The sequence below is a fragment of the Dipodomys spectabilis genome, unplaced genomic scaffold (assembly GCF_019054845.1).
Source record: "Dipodomys spectabilis isolate Male_0828 unplaced genomic scaffold, ASM1905484v1 ptg000130l, whole genome shotgun sequence".
Lineage (NCBI taxonomy): Eukaryota > Metazoa > Chordata > Mammalia > Rodentia > Heteromyidae > Dipodomys > Dipodomys spectabilis.
The window spans coordinates 2,901,681-2,928,450 of record NW_024870807.1 but is presented as its reverse complement, the minus strand read 5'-3'; the positions used below and the strand labels follow the sequence as shown (position 1 = coordinate 2,928,450).

At 38.7% G+C, this 26,770-nt stretch overlaps 1 protein-coding gene across 1 annotated transcript in view; it reads right to left on the bottom strand.

Annotated features, from left to right (window-relative positions):
* Positions 1–26,770, bottom strand: part of Nup93 (nucleoporin 93) — a 110,519-nt gene that overhangs the window by 65,143 nt on the left and 18,606 nt on the right. The window contains exon 3 of the mRNA XM_042689958.1: positions 18,528–18,645. Within this exon, the coding sequence (XP_042545892.1) occupies positions 18,528–18,645 (118 nt within the window). The remainder of the gene's footprint in view (positions 1–18,527; positions 18,646–26,770) is intronic.

Here is a 26,770-nt window from a genome sequence, read left to right as displayed (position 1 = left end):
AGGGGCTTGAACTTGGGGTCTGGCACGGTGCCTGAGCTCTTTTGCTCTACCACAGCACCATTTCCGGTTTTTGGTAGTTAAGAGCCTCAACGACTCTCCTGTCCAGGCTGGCTTTGAACCATAATCCTCAGATCTCATCCTCCTGAACAGCTAGGATTACAGGCGTGAGCCACCAGGGCCCAGCTAAGAGTACATTTCTTTTGGACAATGTCATTCCTTCCCCTGCTGTCTCATGTATACTTTTTGCTGTACAGATTTAGTACTTCTTCCTTAGTTGAAAATACTAAAGTATTTAAAGTGATGGTTAAAAATAAAGGACTCCTCGATAAAAGAACAAGATTACTAAAATTACCCAAATGATTTAAACAAGGAAAGAAAAAACTATTTATTTCATTTGGCACCAGAATTTCACATTCACTAATATACATAAAATATAGGTTTCTGAAATTTTTCTAGGAAGGTGACTTTTAGATAAGACGGGGTTTTATTTTCTCATTAATTCGTATTACCAAACAAAATATGGTATTCTTTAAAGTGATAAGTAAAATCTGGCACCAATCCATAATCAGATTATATTCAAATTTTAACAAAAAAGTAAGAGGGGCTGGGACAGTGGCAGAGTGCTTGCCTCGCATGCATGAGGCCCTAGGTTCGATTCCTCAGCACCACATAAGCAGAAAAAGCCGAAAATGGCGTTGTGGTAGGGCACTAGGTTTGAGCTAAAGAGCTGAGGGATAGTGCAGAGTTCAGCCCCATGACTGACAAAAACAAAAACAAAAAACTAAGATTAAAATTATGAGAGGCTGGGAAGGTAGCTCAGTGGTAGAGTGCTTGCCTTGCATGCATGAGGCCCTGGGTTCAACTCTTCAGCACCACATAAGCAGAAAAAGCGGAAGTGGTGCTGCAGCTCAAATGGTAGAGCGCTAGCCTTGAGCTGAAGAGCTGAGGGTCAGCGCCCAGGCCCAGAGTTCAGGCCCTATAACCACCACAACACCCCCACCAACAAATTTATATGAGAAATAGCAACAAATGAAATGGAAATACAAAAGTGATGACCCAGGGGATGAAAGGGAAGAAAGCCCTGGCCTTTCCTCACCCACCAAAGACAGGACATGTAACTACAGCAGGGAAGCTCAGAACGCCATACAAAATACTGTCAGATTTTCAGCCCTCTGTTGTGCCCTTCTCATCTCTCAAACAAGGTCCCAGCAATCACAATTCTGAAAAAATGTAATTTAATTTAATTTAAAGCTGATTTTAAAATCTGCTTTCCCTGTTCTGCTCTCTCTACCAGCCTTTCTGTAGCACCTCAATGAAAATGGTCTTTAAAAACAATAGTTCCACATTAAACCTGAATCTCTGAAACTACTGCAGGACAGAGTAGGAGAGACACTTGAACTAATAGGCACAGGAAGGAACTTCCTGAACAGAGTCCCAGGGTCACAACAAGTTGGAGAGAGACTCGACAAATGGGACTACCTTAAAATAAAAAGCTTCTGCACAGCTAAATCTATCGCAACTAAGCTAGAAAGACAACCAACTAATTGGGAAAAAATATTTACCAGCAATATATCAGACAAGGGGTTAACATCCTGTATATACAGGGAACTCAAGAAACTAATCCCTCCCAAACCTAACAAACCAATTACTAAATGGGCAAGGGAACTAAAGAGGGACTTCTCAAATGAAGAAATAAAAATGGCAAAGAAACACATGAGGAAATGTTCATCATCCCTGGTGGTGAAGGAAATGCAAATAAAGACAACCCTGAGATACCACCTTACCCCAGTCAGAATGTCCCACATCCACAAATCAGCCAATGACAAATGCTGGAGGGGATGTGGAGAAAGAGGAACCCTATTACACTGCTGGTGGGAATGTACACTTATACAACCACTTTGGAAAGCAGTCTGGAGGGTCCTTAGAAAGCTAAAGATTGACCTCCCTTACGACCCAGTCATACCACTTCTAGGCATCTACCCTGAACAACAGGAACCAATATACAAGGACACGTGCACCTCCATGTTTATTGCAGCACTGTTCACAATAGCTAGGATATGGAAACAACCCAGATGCCCCACCACAGATGAATGGATCCAAAAATTGTGGTATCTATACACAATGGAATATTATGCAGCCATTAGAAATGACAAAATAATGGCATTTGCAGGGAAATGGATGGAGCTAGAAGGAATCATGTTGAGCGAGGTAAGCCAAGAACGAAGAGACAAACGGTACATGGTCTCCCTGATAAGTGGATGCTAAATCCAAAATGTTAGGTGATACGACAAAACTAACAGGACTTAAGAAACAAAGAACTCCCACTCATCTGGTTGAACCACTACTAAATATCCCCATGCTGCTGATCACATATATGATATATAACATGTGAACACCATTATATGTTACAGACTGTGATAGACAATTTGCTCCAGGAAAGTTAGAATGAACTTGTGACTTTAAATGAGCATCATTATTCCACAATACTGTGAAATTCCGGAAATTATGTAATCACTTAATCACAATAAAAAAAAAAAAGAACCTCGGGGAAGGGAGGGAGGGAGGGGATGGTAGGGGGAAAACAATGGAGGGGGTAACAATGTTCAAGAGGAAGTGTACTCATTACCTCACTCATGTAACTGTAACCCTCTGTATAGTATCTTTACAATAAAAAAAAAAAAAACAATAGTTCCAGCTGGGTGCTGGTGGCTCACGCCTATAATCCTAGCTACTCAGGAGGCTGAGATCTGAGGATTGTGTTTCAAGGCCAGCGGGGACAGGAAAGTCTGTGAGACTCTTATCTCCAATTAACCACCAAAAAACCAGAAGCTGTGCTATAGCTCAAGTGGTAGAGCATTCACTTTGAGCCCCCAGGCCCAGAGTTCAAGCCCCACTACCGACAAAAAACAAACAAACAAAAACAATGGTTCCAGCTATTGCCAGTGACTCATGACTACAGTCCTTGCTACTCAGGAGGCTGAGAACCAGGGGATAAAAGTGTGAAGCCAGGCAGAGTCCATCTCTAATTAAACCAGCAAAATGACAGACTGGAGTTATGTCTCAAGTAGTAGAGCATCAGCAGAGAGCAAGAAAGCCAAATGAGAACTCAACTTCAGTACTGACACCAAAAACAAACAACAATAACAGTAAAAACAACAACAAATCCAATCCTCTACCAAACTACTGAGAAGACCAAGTATTTCCATTCTACTACTTTGCCATCTTACAACCTTTGGCAATGCAATACAGAGGTCTAACAAATCCCCAAATCCCCACAGTGACCCTAAACACTGAAGATGTAATGAGGATGGGGTCCACATTATATCCGCTTAGGGTATTTCATAAAACAAGCACAGGTAAAGTGCTCAATTAAAGTGACTGGCAGGTAAGTTACAGAAAGCTGCTCTCAAGTTTACACAACTTGAGAGCAGAAGTGTTTACACAACTATATACTTGGCATTGATTCACTTCACAATCACTACAGTGCTACTTGGCAAATTATCATTTAGAATTTAACCCAGCAATGTGCTCCTGTAAAGCTACCTATATATTAGTAAAACAGTGAATTTAAAGTGTACTAAGTGAATATATGATACACTTCTGAGGTGCACCATAAAGATCCTTATATATGGACTCTAAAAGCAAGAGAAAATTAAGTTTCATAGAATGTACATTGAAGTTGGCATTAGAATAAATGGATTCAAGTATCTGAACATAAGTCATTTGTGTTCATGCCTCACTTTCCTCATCTATAAAATGGGAAAATGCCTCCAGACCCACATGAAACAAAAACACATGTAACCTCAAACTGCCTGAAAAAGAAGAGTATTCTTCAAACCAAAACTATTTCAAATGATTTCTAAAATACAGGCCATACATTTTAATACATTTTCAACTATGCAGACTGATTTAGACATTTCCAAAGATATACATTATTCTGTCTCTCTGCTTTCTCATGGCATCTGTTGTTAATAGCAGCTAAGGAAAAGTAAAATCTGATGCCATTAACAACAAACCTAAAATCCCAACATTCATTTAATAGTGGGGAGGAGAGATAGGGGGAAGTAAATGTAAAGGTAAACAAAATGAGAGGAGCTGGGAAGAAAGGCAAAGGAAATCAAGTTACTGAATAAAAACAAGGCCATCTTTAATCTCTCCTGGCTCCTACTGATGGTAGATGTTGTATTTAATATTCCGAGAAACCAAATTTAAGGCCTCTTTGACATAGTCCATCCATGAATTATTACACTTGCAGAAGCAATAATAGCACATCCACTCCCGGCAATCAGAGAAGATAATAATGATTAACAAAGATGGGATTATTAATCCTCCACATCCCTTTCCTGTGTCGCCTTCTTTTTCATTCTGCTTTGGGTCTGACTGCTTTTTAGGTGGTGTATTTGAACTATGGCTTCAATATCAGATTCAATACCTCCACAGTGAAAAAATAATAACTGACAAATTGTAAGTTTTGTTTATGTGCATTTTAAGCATCACTGTGACCTTGATAAAGACGAGATCAAAACAAAGGTGGTAATAAATTCTTTATGGATTTAAATACTTCAAAGACAAACTGCTTCATAGTCTGATATTACAATTTAAAGAAAAAACAAAAACAAAACTCAGTGTTAGTCACTGAGTCCAATCACCAGAGTATCCAGAAAGACGTCTGTGATTGTGGAATCCAATAGGTCTCAAACTGGAGCACTTGGTAAAACACATGGTCGGCCTCACCCCAGGGAAAATGTAAGTCTAGCCCCGAGGCCTGAGAATGTATTTCTAACAAGTTTCCAGGTAATACTGGGGTGCTGCTAGTCTAGGCACACTTTGAAACCACCAGCTAAAAACTCATTTCTAGTCATCAAATATGCTTGGACATGAGTGGAATGCAGAAAGAAATGAAAACTAATCTGTAGAAAATTAATACAGAAAACAGACATGAGGCCTGTAATTCAATTCCCTTACTAGCCCTCAATGAAAAACATAGCCACCTGAAGGGCTCTGTCAAGTATCTGCAGCTTCAATAAAATACTAACATCAATAGTTAACAAATGGTGCATACAAAGTGGAAAGGTAAACTAATTCACAATTTCATTCTCAAAAGATGAAAGACAATGCACGGTACTCATAACCTGCCTTCTGGAATTGAAGCCCCTTTGGTACAACAAATATGTACCTATCCTTTGGTACAACTAAATATGTACCTATACATATACATATATATGTAAATAACTTTAAAAAAATAGGAAAACCAGTTTCCAGGCCCCATTGCCTATTCTTCTGGAGCAGCCTTTATTTTCTTTATTAAATCTTTGTTGCCTTACCTTAAAAAAAAAAAAAAAAAAGCAAACCAAAAAACATGAGAGACACTAATACCGTCATCATTCCCATCTCTCTCTTTCATGTTGTTTTCAAGCTTGTTTGCAGGTTTTTTTGTTGCTGTTGTTGTTGCTGTGTTAGTAGTACTAGGGTTTGAAATCAGGCCCTTGTACTTGTTAAATAGGCTCTCTACAACCTAAGCTATTCTGCCCAGCCTTTTGGGGTTGGATGTTTTTTGAGACGGTGTCTCACTTTATGCCCAGGCTGGTCTGGAGCAGGCTCCTGCAATGCGTGCTTCCCTTCATTGCTGGGATAACACCATGTCCAGCAATTGGTTGAGATGGAGTCACAGAAACTTTTTGCCTGGACTGTCCTTGAACTGCAATCTTCCGTCACTGCCTCCCAAATAGCTAGAATTATAGGTCTGTGTTGTTTTTTGTTTGTTTGTTTGTTTTTGGCAAACCAGGGTTTGAACTCAGGAACTCATGCTTACTAGGCAGCTACTCTATTGCTGAGCCACACCTCCAACCTAGATTTTCTACTTCCTTAACTATCTGGTCTAAACAGTTCAACATTCCCAAAATGGTGGCTGTTCCAACTTTGAGAAGCAATATGGCAGTCTAGAAAGTACACTATAAGCTGGCACTTGTGGCTCATGCTTATGAGCTACTCAAGAAGCTAAGATCTGAGATTTGTGGTTTGAAGGCAGCCCAGGTAAACAAACCCAGAAAATCCTATTTCCAGTTAACCACTAAAAACCTAGAAGTAGAGGTATGATTCAAGTGGTAGAGCACCAGCCTTGACCAAAAAAGGTGAGAACTCAAGGCCGTGAGTTTAAGTCCCAGTTAAAAAAACAAAAACAAAACAAAAAAAACACATGCACAGCAAAGGAAAAGAAAGAAATAACAAAGGGAAAGAAAGAGAAAGTTCACTGTAGAGCCATTTTCCAAATCTTTAGTTCTCATTCAAACTATCAAATTTCCCAGTTTGTTTTCTTGTCAGCTCACTCAGCCTCAACTCAAAAGGTAAGCCAGACCCTCTGTCCCAGTCAAGGGGTCCTCAGGTTATGATAGAAGAGGGTAGTTCTTTGCACCTGATTACTTTTTCTTCATCCACTTTCGAGCCCAACCCAGCAACCTCCATAAGCAGGACTGCACACTAGCCCCCCAGTTAAGATTCAAATCTCGACTAAAAGTAATACCTGGTGAATGCCAAGGGTCACTTACATGGAATGCTTAACAGTGACCACTCTTCCACACTCATCACCACCCCTTTTCAGTTCTCTGCTTAGCTCTCTCTTCATAGTTCTATATGCTTTATATTTATTTATAAGAGCCAGCTAGTCAATTTGCATGATGACAGGTGTTAATGTTCTGGCAAATCCCAACTCCTCAGTTTGATACTCTCTCCTAGAAGTGAATCATCATGCTCTACATAAATTCTTTCCTACATTCTAATGTACACAGAGTTGAGAGCTCTGACTGTGCCTTTAAAAACCAAATACACATAATACCCTTAGACAGCCAAATCATATTATATGATACAAGATTTCAACATTCCGGCATGCTGCCAGAGCTTAATGGCCAGTTAGACACTAAGTAAGGAAATGGGTCTGCATTAAACCTACAAATAAGTCAACAATCAATACAGTTAGTATTACAGTAAAAATTTGATGTGCCCTTTAAATTGCTTCTAGCATCATCCTTCTAACCCTAGCTCAGCTTCTTCAGAAACAAAACAAAGATGATCAAGCAAGTTGAACCCAACCTATTTTCACAAGAACAAAGCCGTGGCATTTAGAAACTAAAAACTGCTTAGGATTTCACAGAAATCCTGTACTGTGTACCTGTAGGGCAGCAAACCTGAGAAATAATAGGCTAAGCTTTGGACAGTAAATTAAACTGACAGCTCAGCAAGCAGAAAACTATGGCAAGAAAGCAAGTACCTGGAGGATAAACGGATGAAGCAGCTTTGGTGTTCCAATAAAACTCACCTCCCAGCAAGTGCAGCAGGAGTTTGTATCAAGGCTTAGAAAATGTGCTCTAGCTTTCCCCTCAATCAACATTATTTTACTATGAAGCTTATGTAAATACTAGCAATGTCTACCACGTTTATTCCAAAGATGGTAGAAGAATGTTCCTACCTCTGGCATTGTGGATTTTTTACTCTTTATTTTGTTCTAAATATACAATCAAGTAAGTTATACTACTATTTCATACTTCCTTTCCTCTTTTAAATATATCCTGAAAATTCATTCCTTTATAAAACCATCTTATCTTAGTCTACAAATAAAATTTAAAACCTGGGGGCTAAGAGCATAGTACTGAACTCAAACCATCAAAATGGAAATGAAACCTAATGCCTAGCTTCTGTACACCTCAGGTTCCTTATCTGTGAAATGAGGTTACCATAAATATCTGCCTCACATTACTTACTGGGAAGGTTAAATGAGGAAGAGCAAAAAGTGCTTAGTATAGCATCTAGACATAATAAATGATCAATAAACCTCATCTATGCCTCCTTGATGTTAGCTGGTGTTAAACATAACACAGGAATTTAAACTTGCCTTTGAATTACATTTCCCTACTCATGAGAACAAGGAGAGCTGAGCACCAGTGGCCTGCAATCCTAGCTACTCAGGAAACTGAAATCTGAGGATCATAGTTCAAAGCCAGCCCTGGCAGTTCACAAGACTTTTTTCCCCAAATAACCATTAAATAGCCAGAAGTGTAGCTTTGACTCATGAGCAAAAAAACTAGCAAAAAACTCAGGGATGGTGTCCAGGCCTTGAATTCAAACCCCAGGATCAGCACTAAATGAATAAATAAATAAATGTAAAAAAAAGAGAGCAAGGAGGGAGGCATGCAGGTAAACATTACTACTTAAACTCACACTGTACAAAGTACAGACAAAGGAATACCAGTCTGTCAATGGTTTACTTCTAGTCTGCAGCAGGTAAGTATAAAAACTGAGGATAAACAGAAATGCATAGCAGTCTGACAAAGTAATTTTATAATCTAATTTTTAAAATGTTTATTTTTTTTCTTTTGGTCGGTCTTGGAATTTGAACTCTGGGCCTTGGTCGCTATCCCTCAGCTCTATCAGCTCAAGGTGAGCATTCTACCACTTGAGCTACAGCGCCACTTCCCATTTTCTGAGTGGTTTATTGGAAATAAAAGTCTCATGAAGTTTCCTGTCCAGGCTGGCTTTTAATTGTAATCCTCAGATCTCACCCTCCTGAGTAGGTAGGATTACAGGTGTAAGCCACCAAGCCCAGCTCAATTTATATTTTGCATGTCATTTATTTCCCTTTTCCTAGTTTTGTTGTTGATGTTTGTATTTTACAAAAGTGTATCTCAGTTGGGCACGGGTAGCTCACACATATAATCCTAGCTTCTCAGGAAGCTGAGATCTGAGGATCACAATTTGAAGCTACGCAGGCAGGAAAGTCCGTGAGACTCTTATCTCCAATTAACCACCATAAAACTGGAAGTAGTGCTGTGGCTCAAGTGGTAGAGCACTAGCCTTGAGCTGGAGAGCTCAGGACAGTGCCCAGGCCCAGAGTTCAAGCCCCATGACCAACCAAAAAAAAAAAGTATTTCTCCATCTAAGACAAACCAGCTTAAGTAGCACTAACTCAGTAAAAAGGAGCTTTTGACTAAATAACACCACCACCATATTTCTCCAGTATTAAAACACCTGGAGCTGTTCAGGACCTCATCACAGGATCACTGTCAATGTCAATAAACTACCAAGGATCCACCAGGCTCTGCTCAGTTTGTCCTGCTGGGACAGACTGACATACACTGAGTCAGAACCTTACAGGGAAGGAGAGAATACACCCAGAGACTATCACATCACTGTATTTTGACTCATTGAGCAAATCAATATATCATAACCTTTCATAGCTGTTTCTACCTATGCAACAGCATTTTAGAAAGACAAGGGAGGAATGGAGGAAACTCTCCTCTACATCCTTTTGTTGATGCAAAGAAAAAAAAATTAGGCATGAGAAATAAAATTCAGCCAGCAAATCTACATACCTGTATACATTCTACTAGCCTGAGTCTCCCCTCTGCTTTATAAATTAAATAACCAGTGCTGTTAGTTAGAAGACAAGAGTTCTTTCTGAGCAATGGTCTTAGCAGCTGTGTCACACCCAGTCCTGCTCAGCAAGCAGCCTCTGCTGCAGGGCTTCAGGGCTGCCGTTTTTCTGAAAAGCACAGGCAGAATTTTGCTGATAGCAACTTGGCCTCATAGCCACTCCACAGTGCGAAGCAGGATCGGGCCCTTTCGTACTCCAGGATGATTAAAGTGGCACGTGCACCGCTGCTGATCTTGTGATCATGGCAGACCAGAGGCTGTCAGAATCAAGGTCCTTCATCATAGTGTGGGTACCATTCAACCTCTCCATATCCAAAGAAAGCAAAATGCCCAGGGTAAACTTATAGATAGGTCTTGTCACCAAAGGATGCTGCCCCTTTACTTCCCCAGCCTCTTTTTCAGGTCCTCATCAAACAAACAACAAAACAAAAGCAAGTGAAACTGTCTAAGTCCCTTGCTCCAATTCTTTGCATACTGCGTATTTGTAGGGGAGACACTTGAAACGTGGGCCCCAAGTTTTATAACTAAGAAGCTATACTTTGCAACTATCCCTCAAACAAAGGAACCACACCAGACTGCAGTCCTAGAGAGCTCTGGATCGAACACTCAAACCGGAAATAAGAGATCACAAGGTACTGCGGCAAGCAGATCAAAGTGGTCAAGGGCTGCCATCTGATAATGCCATCTACAGTAATGCATTCAATATTCGACAAGGTTTTATCCACCATTTAAATCACATCTGCTCAAGTATCAAACAGTTCAGCAGATTAAAAAAAAAAAAAAAGGCTCATCTCTGGTTCCTGAAACCAAGCAATTTAAAGATGCCCAGACTGAAGATGACAATATATGTTTCTCATCTCCAGAGTGCTGGGACATCAATAGATATCGGCAGGTTAAGGAGGGAGGGAGGGAGGGGATGACTCAACTCCAGTTCAAAGGCACAACGCCAATAACTGACAGACTCTACTAAAATGTTAGATAAATATTTTAGTTATAGCTTGCTCCAAAATACTCTTACAGAACCATATCAACTTTTTTCTGCTTCAAGTTGGTAATTGATATTCTCTTGCTCAATACAGGATATAAGAAACCTCTCAGAAGACCAAAAAAAAAAGCTCCTGTCATTTCCTGCTTGCTCAGAACGCATTCAGCATCCATTTACTTGCCTGTTCCGAAAGCCTTACATTGGGAAGTGTGAGTGGATAAATAAAATGACTGGCATCTTATATCCCTGGTTTACAGAAATGCAGTTTGTTACAATTTCCAAAAGCCCAGTCTTATTTCAAAGTTATCTGTTTTAATTCCATTCACGGAATACTCTCATACAATTGCATGCCACCAAGCCACAATTCCTACCTTTTCTCTTATCACAAACAGGCAGGAAAAAAAAAAAAACTAAATTATGTCAGTTCTTACCACAGCAATCAGCATTAAGCAGCCTAATTAAGAACACAAAAGAGACAATACATTAGGATGCTTGGATGAAGACAGTATTTTATTTTTTCCTGGTTTTTATCAGCCCAGAGACTTATGCTGGGTTGGGAATGAAAAAGAACAGCAAATGTTTCTATTCAGGTTGGTGTGGACAACACTTTATTCACCCAGGAACAAGTCCTATATAATTATTATCCCTGAACTATAACAGGTGATACAGACAGGCACATCTTTTTCACACACAGTTCAGCGACATCCAAATCAGCGTAAAAAGAACCTACTGTTCCAAAGAACTACTCTCTAACCAAAAGACCTTGGGTCCAGTGATTAGCAGATTCATTTGTAAGTGAGCTCAATGGCATTAACTATAGGCTGTGTTAAATCCAGGATAGACAGCTGTTACAAGCTGCAAAAGGTTAAGAGGCAAATACCCATTCAAGTCCTGTACAAACTTAAAAGGTTACCATGAACCTACCCTAGCTAGCTCTCTTAGAGGGATATAATAAAAAAAATTACATATATATTACATAATACACATAATATAGTTATAATAATAAAAAGGAGGGTTATAAAAAAGCAGATTAATAAATGCAAATGCTTACCTAGAAACTCTCATATCATAGATTACATGGAACACTCTCATATTTTTATATTATGTAAAAACATCTATGATAGAGCAGTTCAGGGTCCATAGCCAATCAATTCAAAATTTCTAATCATCCAATTTAGGCTACATGACCATTCATTGCAGAGATGCCTGCTCAAGCACATTAAGTGCAGAAGATGGAAGATAGGTTTATTTTGCTAGCATGAACCCTTCTCAGAATTGTTATACAAAGGCACCACTGGCTCACACCCATAATCCTAGCTATTCAGGAGGCTGAGCTCTGAGGATTTCAATTCAAAGCCAGCTCAGGCTGGTAATCTCCAAGTAACCAGCAAGAAACACTGGGCTGGAGGCATGGCTCAAGTGGTACAACACCAGCTGTGAGTGGAAAAAGATCAGTGAGAGTGAAAGGCCCTGAGTTCAAGCAGCAGTCTCAGTACAAAAAAAGAAAAAAAGAAGAAGAAAAGTAGTCCTAGAAAGCCAGGCGTGGGAGTGGTAGCACATGCTAGCACTCAGAAAATTTAACACAGGAACCAAGTTTGAGGTCAGTTTCAACTACACAGTGAAACTGTGCTTTAAAAAAGGAAATGTCCTAGAATTAAGATACTGTCCATTCAGACTGCACCTTCCTTCAACTGATTCAAACTAGGGAATACTTTTCCTCAGTATTAATATTTAATTGTAATATTCCTAAAGAAGCTTCTTAATAGCACACTAATTATTCTAGGCTACTCTACCCCTCTTCCCAACAAACTGCCACAGTTTCCTGCCAACATCTTACCCCTATATACAAATTCATAATCGGTGAGCGGCACCTCTAACTTTCCTTTCCATTGGTCTATGTACTGCATTTAGGCAGTAGTACCATAATTCTCAAGATAGAAAATCAAAACGTGCCTAGAAATAACTATTTTGTCATAAGGGATTACAACACTATTAATTCATTTTTTTTAATTTTTTTATTATCTTTAAGTGGTTGTATAAAGAAGTTCCCGTTCTACAAAACATTATATGAACATAAAGTATCTGATAACATTGTTACCCATCGCTCCTATTAATTCATTTTTATATTTAGTCCTTTAGTTTTTTTCTCACTATTTAAAAGATAAATTAAAGGCTAGGCACAAGTGGCTCATGCCTATAATTCTAGCCACTCAGGAGGCTGAGATATAAGGACTGCAGTTCAAAGACAGCCCAGGCAGAAAGTTTGTGAGATTCTTATCTCCAGTTAACTACCAAAAAAGCCAGAAATAGGGCTGTGTCCCAAAGCACTAGCCTTGAGCAAAAAGCTTAGGGACAGTGCTGAGGCTCTGAGTTCAAGTCCCAGAACCAGCACAAAAATAAGTAAAGTAAGAGTGGTGTGAACATGCTCTACATTTCCAAGAACAGAAAAATAAAAGAATCCTATATAGCACCAAATCATCTCTGGCTACTCAGAAAAATGAGGAAAAGGAGGAGAGAGAAGAGGAAAAAGGAGGGGAAGGGGAAGGGAAGGGGAAGAAAAGGGGAAAAAGGGAAGGTGAAATGTAAGGAAAACTGTGGGGGGGCGGAGGGGATAATGAATGTTTTATTAATGATATAGCATGGTAAACAAAACAGGCTTTTAACAGGTTTTAAGTATCACTGCACCATTAAACTTACATATGATATATCAGGTTCCTTAACTTTAATTTTCTAATGGCTATTTATCCTTTGTTTAAGAATTCTTTTTGTCTTTACTTATGTAAAACAGAGCTTTGGACATAGAGTACAAGCCGCACCAAGTACCACCACCACCACCACCACCAAACAACAACAACAACAACAACAACAACAACAACAACACACACACACACACACACACACACACACACACACAGCTAGCATATTATATTTGGAGGCTATAGGGAATGGAGATCAGAGAAGAGTATCGAAAAAGTTAAAGCTAAGCAAAGTCTAACATCCTAAACCGAAATTAAGGTTTGGATATTCCAAAGGGGCTAAAGAAAAGTAGTGCGCAAAAGCCTAAAGTATAAAAGAAAAAAAGAAATGCTTCAAGCAAGAAAACACACATACACACAACTCTTCCTACCTTGGGAAAGTATGTTATTTAATCTTACCTATAATTATTCTATGCATTTAATACTCTATAAAATATAGTTTAATATGCATTAATACTATGCATTTAATACTATGCAAAAAGCAGGTTATTTCTAACTGAAAAGCATCTCTATAACAATCTCTCAAATATTCTGCAGATTGTTGAACTGTTTTAAGAATGTAGCTACTCCTAAACTCTAGAATCAGATATGGTTATCAATTCCATTTCCCAAAGGCCTAAAGGGAATGCTGAGGATTACAGAGACCCAATCTTTGGTTGGGGCCTGACGTCACTGGATCAACTAGCAAAACCTATCTTATCCCTACATTCACAGTCCATACAGTTAAAATGGAGTCACTCTGACGATGTTTCGATAAGTTATAGCAGAGTTTTAAATTTTCTGGCACTGTAAGTATAATAGGTTAAAGTATGTTTCCTCAAAAAATATAATCAAGCCCTAATCCCTGGTACTTGTAAAGGGGATCTTATTTGAAAATGGGGCCTTGCAAATGTAACTAAGCTAGGGATCTTGAGATCATCCTGTACTTCAGGTAGCCTAAACAAGGGAAAAGAAAGGTAGATTTGACACAGGAACAATTTGTGAAGCTAAGGAAGAGGCTGGAATTATGCCGACATGAGCCAAGGAACACCAAAAGCTACCAAAAGCCGGGAGAAGGCTTCTCTCCAAGAACGGTTGGAGTGGTACTGCCAACAGCTTGGTTTAAAATTTTAGACTCTCATACTGTGAGAGAATAAATTTCTGTTGTCTTAGGCCATCAAATCTGTGGTAATTTATTGCAGCATCCCAAAGAATGTAATGAAGTAAGTTCAGCAATAATATCAGTGCTCTGGTACAGTGCCATTTGGAAATATTATAGTTTAATGTTAGGAAGCTGCAGCTGCCATTTTTATAGCTTACTTAAGCTATTTCTACACAGCCTTCTTGAAATATACAGATAATCTAGTGAAAAGACACAAAACACAAATGTATTGGGTAAATTTACACTGTTATTATATAACATTCTTGACATGCAAAGTCTATTCAGGTCACTATAAAGATGTATAAGTCTCAATATTTTTTTTCTCCAAAGGCAAAAGTGAGCAGGTAAATCTTTGTAAGAGGACTCCCACCAAGTACCACAAGGTCACTTTGAACAAATTGTCCTCTATCACACAAGCACATAGGCCTTCTTTATGATCATTTCCAAAATATAAAATCAATATACACTTTTCAAAAATTCTACTAGTATCATCCAAATGTATATTTAAATGGGTTTTGAAAACGTTACCGCTGCTGGGCACAGCAACTTTTAAAAATTGCATTCTTAATGCATGCAAACACCATTGATTAGGACAAACAAATAGTAACAACAAAAGCCCATATTAACTTCAAAGTACATTAGAAAAACAAAAAAATATAATCAATGTTTACTAAATATAAAAGGACAATCTATACATGTCAAAATGCCTTTCCAAGCTTATAAGTAACACAAATGCTGACCAGTACTAAATCCTGAACAACATCTGTCAAAGGAAGCATAAGTAGTTCTTTCATGTTCAGTACTTTAATGATCTTATAAACTGACACATTTCACTCTGACATTCAGCATGTGGGATTAGTGTATTTTCATCTAAAAAAAAAAAAGACACTGATTGAAAACCAAAAGTTCATACACAAAAGAGATATGTTAATTCATTAAGCCTCTAAAATAAAAAAGGACATTTAGATGGTATGTCCAATTTTACTCTTCTTGAAAAACCAAAACTATTTTGAAAAGAATTAAAAGGAAGACTATTCAGTGCTAAGGATGATTCAAGCCAACCTGATTCTCTTACATGTGGCTACTATACTTCAAGCTAGACACGATACTATTACTGGATACTTACACAGTTTAAATACTGATCAAGTGTACTACAATATTTTAAAGCCTCTATTAAAAATTTTTTTTTTGGTCAGTTGTGGGGCTTGAACTTTGGGCTAGGGTGCTATCCTCTTCAGCTCAAGGCAAGCATTCTACCACTTGAGCCACAGCGCCACTTCCAGCTTTCTAGTGGCTAACTGGAGATAAGAGTCTCACGGACTTTTCTGCCTGGGCTGGCTTTGAACCATGATCCTCAAATCTCAGCCTCCTGAGTAGCTAGGATTACAGGTGTGAGCCACCGGTGCCTGGTTCTATTAATAAATTTTAGTTAGCTTTATTCAAGTCAAAAGCTTGAACTTTTATACTACAGCTATAATTTTAAGTATTTTATCTTTTGAGTCAAAATTAGCACTTGGAATGACAGAAGCAGGAGGATCTTTATCCAAGGCCAGCCTAAGCAATTAAGAGACCTTGTCTCAGTAAGACAAAATATAAACAAACAAAAACTCTAGCAAGTCTAGACCACATTTTCAGGTCTAGTTAATAATTGTAGTTAACCAACTTCTCTTGGATAAATCATTTTGCATTTTGAAAGATACTTAGGCAAAGTCCAAGTAAGAGGTGAAATTTTGAAATGGCATCTTTAGTCTTGAAGTTTAAAATTTTTTCTACACAGGACCAAAACTCAGAACCATATTTATTCCAAATTAAGAAATTCTCTTTGATGTGACTGAATGTACATTGCTAGAAAGCCATCTAATGGGGGGGAGGGGGAAAGGGAGGGCACGGATGGTAAGCGGAAACAAAGGAGGAGGCAAGAATGCTTGATAAGAAATGTACTCATTACCTTGTTCATGTAATTGTAATCCCTTTGTTCAGTATTTTCACAATTTAAAAAAATCTTATATTAATAATAAAGAAAAAGAAAGTCATCTAATGAGTCTAAGGAAGGTGTTCTTGCTTTAAACAAAACAAAGAGATGACCATTATGACTTAATACATACATAAACCTGTGAATATCTCAAGGTTAACAAATTCGAAGATACTGTATCAGCAGAAATGCATGAAGTACATCAATGTTGCTGAGTATTCCAAACAGGTATACCAAGAATGCCAAGGAAAATCTAAAACACCAGTGAGTTTTTCAAATAAACAACTTCTTGGGCATTTTCAACATTAAACACACTCAAATAAGCCACAAGTGGTGGTAGTATGTGCTGCAGCCTGTGCCCCACCCCCATGAGTCAGAATGATCTTAATTTTGAGGCCATCCTGGGCTATACCATCCTGGGCTATACAAGTGTAATTCTATCTCAAAAAACCAACCAACCACTCAGCCAGTGACAGTATCCCCTAAAATACATGCTGATTTTTCTAATTCTTTGAGGCTCTGTCCCATTAAATTCTAGCTTGTCACTGTTGTATTTGTTAACACAGCATCAAACAATGGCACTGGAGGGGGAGACTGACTAAATCTTTTCTTTTAAACATTTAGTATGCATGCTATTTAAAGATTATGGAAATGAGAAGGCATCTGTAAATTGACAGGCAAATATGACCTAACATATAAAAACTGGGCAAGGAAAAAACTGAGCAAGGAAAATAGATACTACTAATTTCCACGCTTTGGGAAAATCCACTAGAAAATAATATCTATAATCTTAACTCTAAATTCAAAGTATAGGTTTCCAGGTTAAAGGGATGGCTCAAGTGATAAAGTGCCAATCTGGCAAGCATGAGGCTCTGAGTTCAAACCCCAAAACCACCCAAAAAAAAAAAGTATAGGTTTCCAAATCAGAATGAGTATAATAGAAACAAAGGCATTAGATTGTCCATAATGGTTAATGAGAAGAGTCATGGGAAAGAGTATTAATTCAAATTACACTTCAAATTGGGTGTGGTGGTAAGCATGTGTAGTTCTAGCTACTCAGGAGTCTAAGGCAGGCAGATTGCTTTGAGCTCAGGAGTTTGAGGCAGACTGGGAAACACGGCAAGATTCCTCTCCTCCAAAGAGTACATCAATGAGGAAAAAAAAAAATAATCCCTTATATTCCTAACATTCTAATATAAATACAATGCTCTAATTCCTCAAAACTAAATGGAAATCAAGTATGGTAGCATATGGCTATAATTCCTGCTATTTGAAAGGCAGAAAGAAATAGAGGATCCGGGTTCAAAATCTTACCTCAGAAAACAAGGTAGGAATAGTGGCATTCTATATCCATTACCTGGGAGGCTAAAGGGAGTCAAGAGGTTGGCTGGGCAAAAGCAGAGAATCCAAAGCCCAGTACCCAGTGCCATTAGGACAAACAAAATTAAATGGACGGAGAGTTTTTCCAGCTTCTGGCGAGATTAAAACAGCTATCATATACTAGTAGAATATTTGGTTAAGTGAGACTAGAGTGTTCTGTAAGCCCATTTCCTGGTGCCACTAATGCAACCAAATGCTTTCTGCTTCCTGGAAATCACTGAGTAGATTTCAGCAAATTGTACTCAAGTTTCTTCCAACTCTTTGCCAATCAATACAAGCAAGATGTAAAAAAGAAATGAGAAAAATAGTAAAATCAGTTGAGCTCTAGTAAAGACAACAAAAGAAACTTACAATTAATATCTGTACCTTGGATTGGACCCAATAAGTAAGAGGAATCTGTTCTTTTTTTTTTTTTTTTTTTTTGGGGGGGGGGGTCCAGTCGTGGGGCCTGAACTCTGGGCCTGGGCGCTGTCCTTCAGCTCTTCAGCTCAGGGCTAGCACTCTACCACTTGAGCCACAGCACCACTTCCAGCTTTTTTTCTTTTTGCTTATGTGGTGCTGAGGAATTGAACCCAGGGCCTCAGGCATGCAAGGCAAGCACTCTACCACTGAGCCACCTTCCCAGCCCCAGGAATCTGTTCTTGTACCTAAAATTATCTACAAGGCGCAGCCACACAAAGCACTCTGAAACTACCCCAATGATCCTCCCCACCCATACTTCCAAACTGAGATCTCCTGTTCTTCTAATATCTAGAGCTGAAGAAAAGTAACAAAGAAAACTAGAATCCCAGCATTACTTGGTGTACAAAGCCCACAACCTTCAGCCTTTGTTATGTGCTTAGAGCTCTACCTGCACCAGGCAGTCCTTACCTGAATGTCTGTGTCCTTCACAGGCTCAAGAGGCTCAAAGGTAGTAGCTGCACTTAGACTTTCCAATCTCTGGGAGATATGGGATATGTCAAGTCCTCGAGACCCAAGAAGAACTGACCTGTAGGGAACATAGGATAGGAAGACAAAAGTGAGGGGAAAGGTGGGATACAGTCCATCTAGTAGTTTCATTTCAAAGTTTTCTATCTTGGAGTGGTCCCAAGAGAGGGTATAACATGGTGGTAGTGAAAATTCACTGCAAAACTTCCTATCTAGGGCTGGGAAGGTGGCTCAGTGGTATAGTGCTTGCCTTGCATGCATGAGGCCCTGGGTTTGATTCCTCAGCACCACATAAACAGGCAAAGGCAGAAGTGGCACTGTGGCTCAAGTGGTAGAGCACTAGCCTTGAGCTAAAGAGCTGAGGGACAGCACCCAGGCCCCACAACCAAAAAAAAAAACCTTCCTATCTACTGTTCAGATACTTTTATATTGCTGTTTCATACTTTCCATCTAACAACTGGAGTAACAGACACCACATTGAGAAAGGATTTCCCATTAGTAGTTGTATCACACTGCATTTGGTAGTAAAAGAGTTCCAAGTTCTAATCATCCCTGAAATGGAGGGCCTTGTCTAGAATAAAATAATTACAGAACCATAGGCTAAGCAGCTTCAAGTACTTTATAATAAAGAAACCATGAGCTAATTGTAATTATTCATCTCCAGTTTCTTTTTTAGCAGTACTGAGATTTGAGCGTAAGGCCCATCCCAAGCTTGCCAAGTAACCACAGTTATACCACTTGAGCCATTCCTCTGGCCTTCACTCTTCCTATTTTATAGATGAGAGAAGCAGGGTGAAAAAAGGTCAACCAATTGATCCAAAGTCACAGATACAGATAGTAGCAGAGCCAAGTCACTTAGTCCTAGAATACAAATTCTTTTTTTATGTCAAAAAATTATCTTTATAATTTAGATGGGGGTTGGAGGGGGATTGTAGCTGAGGAGGTGGGAGGGAAGGGATGGTAGGGGAAAAACAAAGGAGGAGGCAACAATGATGGATAAGAAATGTACTCATTACCTTGCTCATGTAACTGTAACCCCTGTGTACAGTATTTTCATGATAAAAAACTTAATTAAATAGAATACAAATTCTTAACTGCCATCCAGTATTTATAGTTTTTAGAAAAGGCATATACAGAAAAGCACAAAACTTCAGAAGCTTCCGGAGTAAACAAGTCCAAACTTCATTCATTAGAAACTAAAGGTTCAGGGTAATTAACAATTTGCTCAAGGGCAGTTAAACTAAAATCAAAGGATGGTTCTCCATAAATTCTCTTCAAAAGCCATTAAATATTTTGGCAAGGCTCCAGTAGCCCATGCATGCAATCCTAGCTACTCAACAGGCAGATTATACCTACACCTATATCTAAATCTATATATCATATCTGAGGATATGATTCCAAGCCAGCCTGGCAGGAAAGTCTGTGAGACTCTTATATCCCATTAACGGGGGGGAGGGGGGGAAGGTGGCTCAAGGGGTAATGTTCTAGCCTTCAGTGAAAAGGCGAAGTAACAACAATACCCAGGCTTTGAGTCCAAATATTAGCAGCATTCAAAAGGGGGCAGGGGGGAGAAGAGAAGGGAAAGGAGAGAGGGGAAGAGAGAAAAAGGGAGAGAGAGAAAAACAAACCTGAGGAAGTTCAATTTAAAAAAATTTCTTGGGGCTGGGAAGGTGGCTCAGTGGTAGAGTGCTTGCCTTGCATGCACGAGGCCCTGGGTTCGATTCCTCAGCACCACATAAACAGAAAAAGCTGGAAGTGGTGCTGGGGCTCAAGTGGTAGAGTGCTAGCCTTGAGCTGAAGAGCTGAAGGACAGTGCCCAGCCCAGAGTTCAGGCACCATGACTGGCAAAAAATAAAAATAAAAAAATAAAAAATAAAAAAAATAAAAAAATTTCTTTTGAACCAGGTGTACCTTGAGTTCAAGTTCCAGGACTAGCACACAAAAAAAAATTCTTTTTAAGACAGTCTTTTTGTGTAGTACAGGCTGACCTCTAATTTGAGATGCTTCTGCCTCAGCTTCTTACTAAGTGCTGGGGTTACAGACATGTTACCACCTATATCTGGCTAGTTAATTTGTGTGTATGTGTAGTAGTGAGGTTTGACTCACAACCAGGCAGGATCTCTACCACTTGAGCTACATCCTAGCCCTGAACTGTTGTGTTTTATGTTTTTCTGTTTTTATTTTTTTGTCAGTTGTGGGGCTTGAACTCTAGGCCTGGGCACTGTTCCTGAGCACTTCAGCTCAAGGTGAGCGCTCTACCACTTGAGCCACAGCACCACTCCTGTTTTCTGGTAGTGAATTGGAAATAAGAGTCTCATGGACTTGCCTGCCTGGGCTGGCTTTGAACCGTGATCCTCGGATGTCAGCCTCCTTGAGTAGCTAGGATTACAGGCATTAGCCACCAGCGCCTAGCCCTAGATTGTTTTTGAATTATGATTTAATATTTTTAAAAACTCACTAACAAAGTGTGTGTTTACTATGAGTAACAGAAGAGTCTAGAACATTTGGCGGCACATGGAACACCTTTTGAGTATGACCCAAGACTTCCTTCCTGAAATAATAGCCTTCTAGGAGAAGAGAAAGGATTTCCTATTATCAGCTATACCTGTAAATAATATAGGAATGGGGCTGAGAAGGTGGCTCAGTGGTAGAGTGTTTGCCTTACATTCATGAGGCCCTGGGTTCAATTCCTCAGCACCACATAAGCAGAAAAAGTCAGAAGCAGCACTGTGGCTCAAGTGGTACAGCACTAGCCTTGAGCTGAAGAGCTGAGGGACAGCGCCCAGGCCCAGAATTCAGGCCCCAGGACCAACAAAAAAAATAATAATAATTAATAAAGAAAGAAAGAAAGAATATAGCAATAACTCAGGCTCGCCCAGAAGGTTCCTCCTACAGATTTCTGCCTCCATTAAGTCAACTATGATGTCACTGCTAATGACACAGCTGAGACTACTATTGTTTGGCTACAATGCCAAATGATCCTGCTGCCCTCTTCTACCAATCATTAACTTGTCTTATTAATACAGCACTTCTCCACACCAGTTGTACATTAGAATCATCTATATGACTTTCCGCACAATGGTTCTTACCACACTTGGGTGAGGCTTTATAGGTACTAGTATAATGTCTTCCTCCTTTTTTCCTAACAGCTTTACTGTCATATTAATCCACATACAATTCACCAAGGAAAGTGTACAATTGTAGTGTATTAACAGAATTATACAGCCAATTTTAGAATATTCTCATTACTCCAAAAAGAAAGTTCTATCCATGAGTAGTGCTTGTTTCCTCCAAAACTTCCCTCCTGAGACCCTGGCAACCATTAATCTACTTGCGTTTTCTACAGGTTTACCTATTCTAGGCACTGCACATAAATGGATAATACGATATAGCCTTTTGGGACTAGCATCTTTCACTTAGTATAATGATTTCAATGTTCATCTATTTGGGGCATGTATTAGTACTCTGTTCCTGTTTACTGCCAAATAGTATCCCACTGCACAACATATACAGTCATTCATCATACTGCTATGTACAAGTTTTTGTGTATGTATCTTTTCATTTCGCTTGGATCTATGTCTAAGAGTAGAGTTGTTAGGTCAAATGATAACTCTCCATTCAATCTTTTGAGTAACTGTCAATATTATTCCAAAGCCTCTGTCTCCTGAGTATTGGGATTATAAGCATGTGCCTCCAAGTCCAATTCAATTTAATTTTGATGAGACTTTCAGTACAGTGTCTAATAACTTGTCTTGGATAAGACTGATTATAAATAACAGATCATCACCACATATGCTTCTGCCCAAAGAGTTGAGAACTCCAGAAATTTTGCTTTATCCTTATTGTTTGCAAATGCACAAACTAGATATGCCTTCATTTGCTGAGGAATTCTTAGCATTTTCACATATAAGCACAATGTTTACAGTCAGCACTGTGATAATGCACTTGCCTGGCATCAAATTTGCAAAAAATAAATGTATTCAACAAACGAGAACTCTAAGGAAAAAATACTATCTCAATTATTGAAAAAGATTTAAAGACAAATTCATACCACAGCAGATGTAAGAAACATTTTTAATTTAAAATTTTAAATGAAGGGAGGTTACCAAAAGAACAAAAACACCAAAATAAACTAAAAGGAAATTTTCACTTATAATTTTTTTTCAAAGATTACAGGAATTATGAACAATTGCTGGCTGACTTTCAGGACCATTCACTGCACTTTGAAGTCTTATATCATGGTGGATAGCTGTTGTCATTTAGAGCACAGTTTCCCTTGAAGAATTTATTCATATTCATTTTCTGCATAGTACTGCAGACATGATATGATCTAAAATACACCAAAATTCCCTATTATGTCTTTCCATTATCCATATTTGTATGTTGTTTGAGTACAAGAAAACAAATCCATTCCGTACACAGGCCACATGTTTAGTAGAAATAATTCAGGTGATTAAACAGTAACACTGGTGCCTAAATGTCCTCTTACCTTACTTTACACACAATTATTTTTGAACCGGTTAGTAACTGCTAGCTTCTTCAGACAAATGTAGCTTTAATTCATTAAAAGCTCTTAGAATTTCATGAGCTGGAAAGAATGCCAATGCAGACAAATCAATGTAGTTTTAAATAGGAGTTTTCAATCTTTGCTACTGCACGGCCAATCTCTTCCCCAGAGCTCAGCTTTCTACCCCTCTTCTGAAGCTGCCTCTTTTTTCACAGGAATTACAGCTTCCAGGATTTTAGGTTACAGCATTGCAACATTTAGGAATATGGCATTCAGGACTGAGTTTTTTTTTTTTTTTTTTTCCATTACAATCAGCACAGTTCTGATCAATCCTAGTACTCATTGTGTGGCCCTGGATGGTAAGCCATGCCTCCTAGTTCTAGGAATCTGTGATTGAAAACTTCTTTTATGATACTCATTTCCCTGCATGCATGCCTTATCATACTTAAATCAAACAAATCCCTAGTATTTTTTAAATATTCCCATTTTGGGGGGAAGGGTGGGGTGGATGGATCTAGAATTTAAACTCTGGGCCTTGGCCTTGCTAGGCAGGTACCCTACCACTGAGTCATGCCTTCAGACCTCCTTTTTCTTTTTTCCAATTTAATTCTTCTTTAGTTTATTTGTATATATTAGTTGTATAAAGATTTCATTCTCATATTTCCACACATGTATATAATATATCCCAATCAATCACTCCAGTCCTTTTTTTTTAAAGTGCCAGTGCTGGGGCTTGAACTCAAGGTCATGTGCCCTCACTTGGCATTTGATGCTCCACCACTTGAGCAATAGTTCCAGCTTTTCGCTGGATATTTGGATATAGGAATCTCAAGGATTTATCTGTCCCAGCTGGCTCTGAACCTCAGTTCTCAGACCTTAGCTTCTTATGTAGCTAGGATTAGACGCTTGAGCCACTAGAGCTCAGCTCGGCCCTCCTTTTTTTAAAAATCAACAAACACGTATGTATATATATGTATGACTGTATGTGTGTGTGTATATATGCATATACACACACATATATGTTATCACTTGCTTTGTAAAAACAGCCTTATTGAAACACAAGTCACATGCTATATATATAATTCATTCACTTAAAGTATATATAAAGTGGCTTTTTAATATAATGAAAGTGATGCAACCACTAACACAATTAATTTTAGAACATTTGTATCACCCTAAAAAATAAAACCCCTACCCATCAGTAGTCACTTCCCATTTTCCTCAATTCAGTCCCTCCCAGCCCTTAGATAATAACAGCACCACAGGCTAGACAGAACACATTTACTAAGCAGTGCTGACTGATTGAAATTTGAGTTGTTTCCCATTTTTCTCAAATACGGTAACAGAAAATTATTGTTCTCAAAACTTTTCTTCGGCAGTTTGAAGTTAACCTGAATAACCTACCACAAAAATAAATTAATTCTGGGCCAGATACTAGTGACTCAGGCTTACAATCTAGCTTCTGAGAATCAGTGTTTGGAGCATGCCTAGACAGACAAATCCTCAAGACTCTTATCTGAAATAACCAAAAAAAGGCAGAACTGGAGATGTAGCTCAAGTGGTAGAGCACCACCCTTGAGAAAAAAAAAAAAAAAAAACAGTGAGAGCACAAGGCCTTAAGTTCAAGTCTTAGTTCTGGCACCAAAAAAAGAAAAAAAGAAAAAAAAAAATCTGTTCTTGTTGGCCAGGTGGTGGTGGCTCAGACTTGTAATTCTAGTTATTAAGGAGGCTGTAATCTGAAAATCACAGTTCCAACCCAGCCTAGGCAGAAAAGTCCTGAAGACTCTTATCTCCAATTAACCACCAGAAAACTGGAAGTTGTGTTATGGTTCAAAGTGGTAGAGCTCTAGCCTTAAGCAAAGAGTTAAGGGACAGTGCCCAAGCCCTGAGCTCATACCCCATGAATGACAAAAAAACAAACAAACAAAAAAAAACCTATTCTCTACAAAAAACAAATACAATATACTTAATAAGCAAAAGAATTTAATACAAAACAACTCAGTCTTAAATCTATAATGCAAGTAATGCAAAGTTGAAATTTTCTTTTAAAACTTACTTCATGTAAAATAAAATTTCTGCTCAATCACTCCTTAGCCTTCATCTTACATGTACTAAAATATTCACATCACATTTTGTGTCTCCTGCCTATCAAGAAAATGGAAAAATACAATCATCTACTCTTTGGTTTCTTTTTAAGCACCTACCCCACCCTATCCTCATTCTTTAATGTTTCAACTTCCTTCTCCTTAACATAATGAATTTAAGGTAGAAACAGATGAAGAAGAATGGAAATTTACAAGAAAGGGCATGCCTAATAATTGTTACCAAGAAAACATTTTCCCTTTTTGCTTTAATAGGCTGTAAAGCTGATGCAATTAAGTTATAACTATAGCAACTCAGCTGGTATCCGAGGGCTGTTCTTCCCAGCAGCATCCTTGCACATAGGCAACAGAGGCTCCATGCTCAAGACTGGGTAACTGTAGGCAGCCAGAGGCAGCAGTAAGAAGTATACAGGGAGGGCAAGTCAACAGTAAGCAGAAATGTCTTAAAGATTGGCTGGGATCTTAGGGAACAGTAAAGGGGAGCCATTTGACTGAATTTTGCTGCAAACCTTGGTATTTAAAAAAAAAAAAAACCTGCCTGAGTTCATCTGACTTACCAATCAAAACTAGTATTTAAAAAAATAAAGCTGAGCCAGATGTCAATAGCTATAATCATAGCCATCCTGAGATCTGAAGATCATGGTTTGAAGCTAGCCAGGGCAAGAAAGTCGATGAGACTGTTATCTCCAATTAACCCCAGAAAAAAAAGTCTTAAGTGGCACTGTTGGTCAAATGGCAGAGCACTAGCCTTAAGCAAAAGGGAGATCAGGGACAGCGCCCAGGCCCAGAGTTTGAGCCCCAAGACCAGCAAAAAAGAAAAGATTAATTAGAAAAAGAATATAGCCCTCATATTTATTCTTGTGACATTTAAGTACCTAAAATAGATGATGCTCCATTAGTACTTAACTCTTTGTCAAGTTCAAGGAATGAAGACTACGTGAAAAGATGATTAAAGTGAAAAGATGATTATTTCCAAAATCTCTGACTTTCCAGATCTACTAAAGGTACCAAAAATAGCATCTTGCCCTTCATTATTCCATGGCCCTCCCATCAGGGTTACAGAGACATGTGTTCTATAGCCTGTCTCAGTGGTTTTGAATCTTAACTTACACTCACCAACAATCCTAAAGTTGGCTGTGTGGATTAACAGAAATCTTGTCTAATCAAGTTTCTGACTAATAATAAATCACATTCCTTACAGAAATCAATGTAGATTCTTTTTTGGATCATCCCTCAAATTACAAGTGCTTCAAAAGTGAAGACCATGTCTAATTCATGGTTGTATCCCCAGATATGAGCCACACCCTTGTGGAACCAACAGACTATTCGATGCTTTGTGGCTGCAGTAGGGCTGGCTGTTAGTCAGCATTTTCTGAGCTACACGCCCTCTCTTGGGGTTTGCCCAACTTCCAGCTCTACAATCAGCTAGGAGCCACTATATTTCAAGGCCTTTCAGAGGCAGCCTTTAGAGACTAACACTAAGTAGACAGAATCATTCCTTACTCAGATGGCCTCTCATCAATGACTACTTATCATTTTTTCCTAAGCACCCTTAAAAACGTTGCTCATTGCTGAGT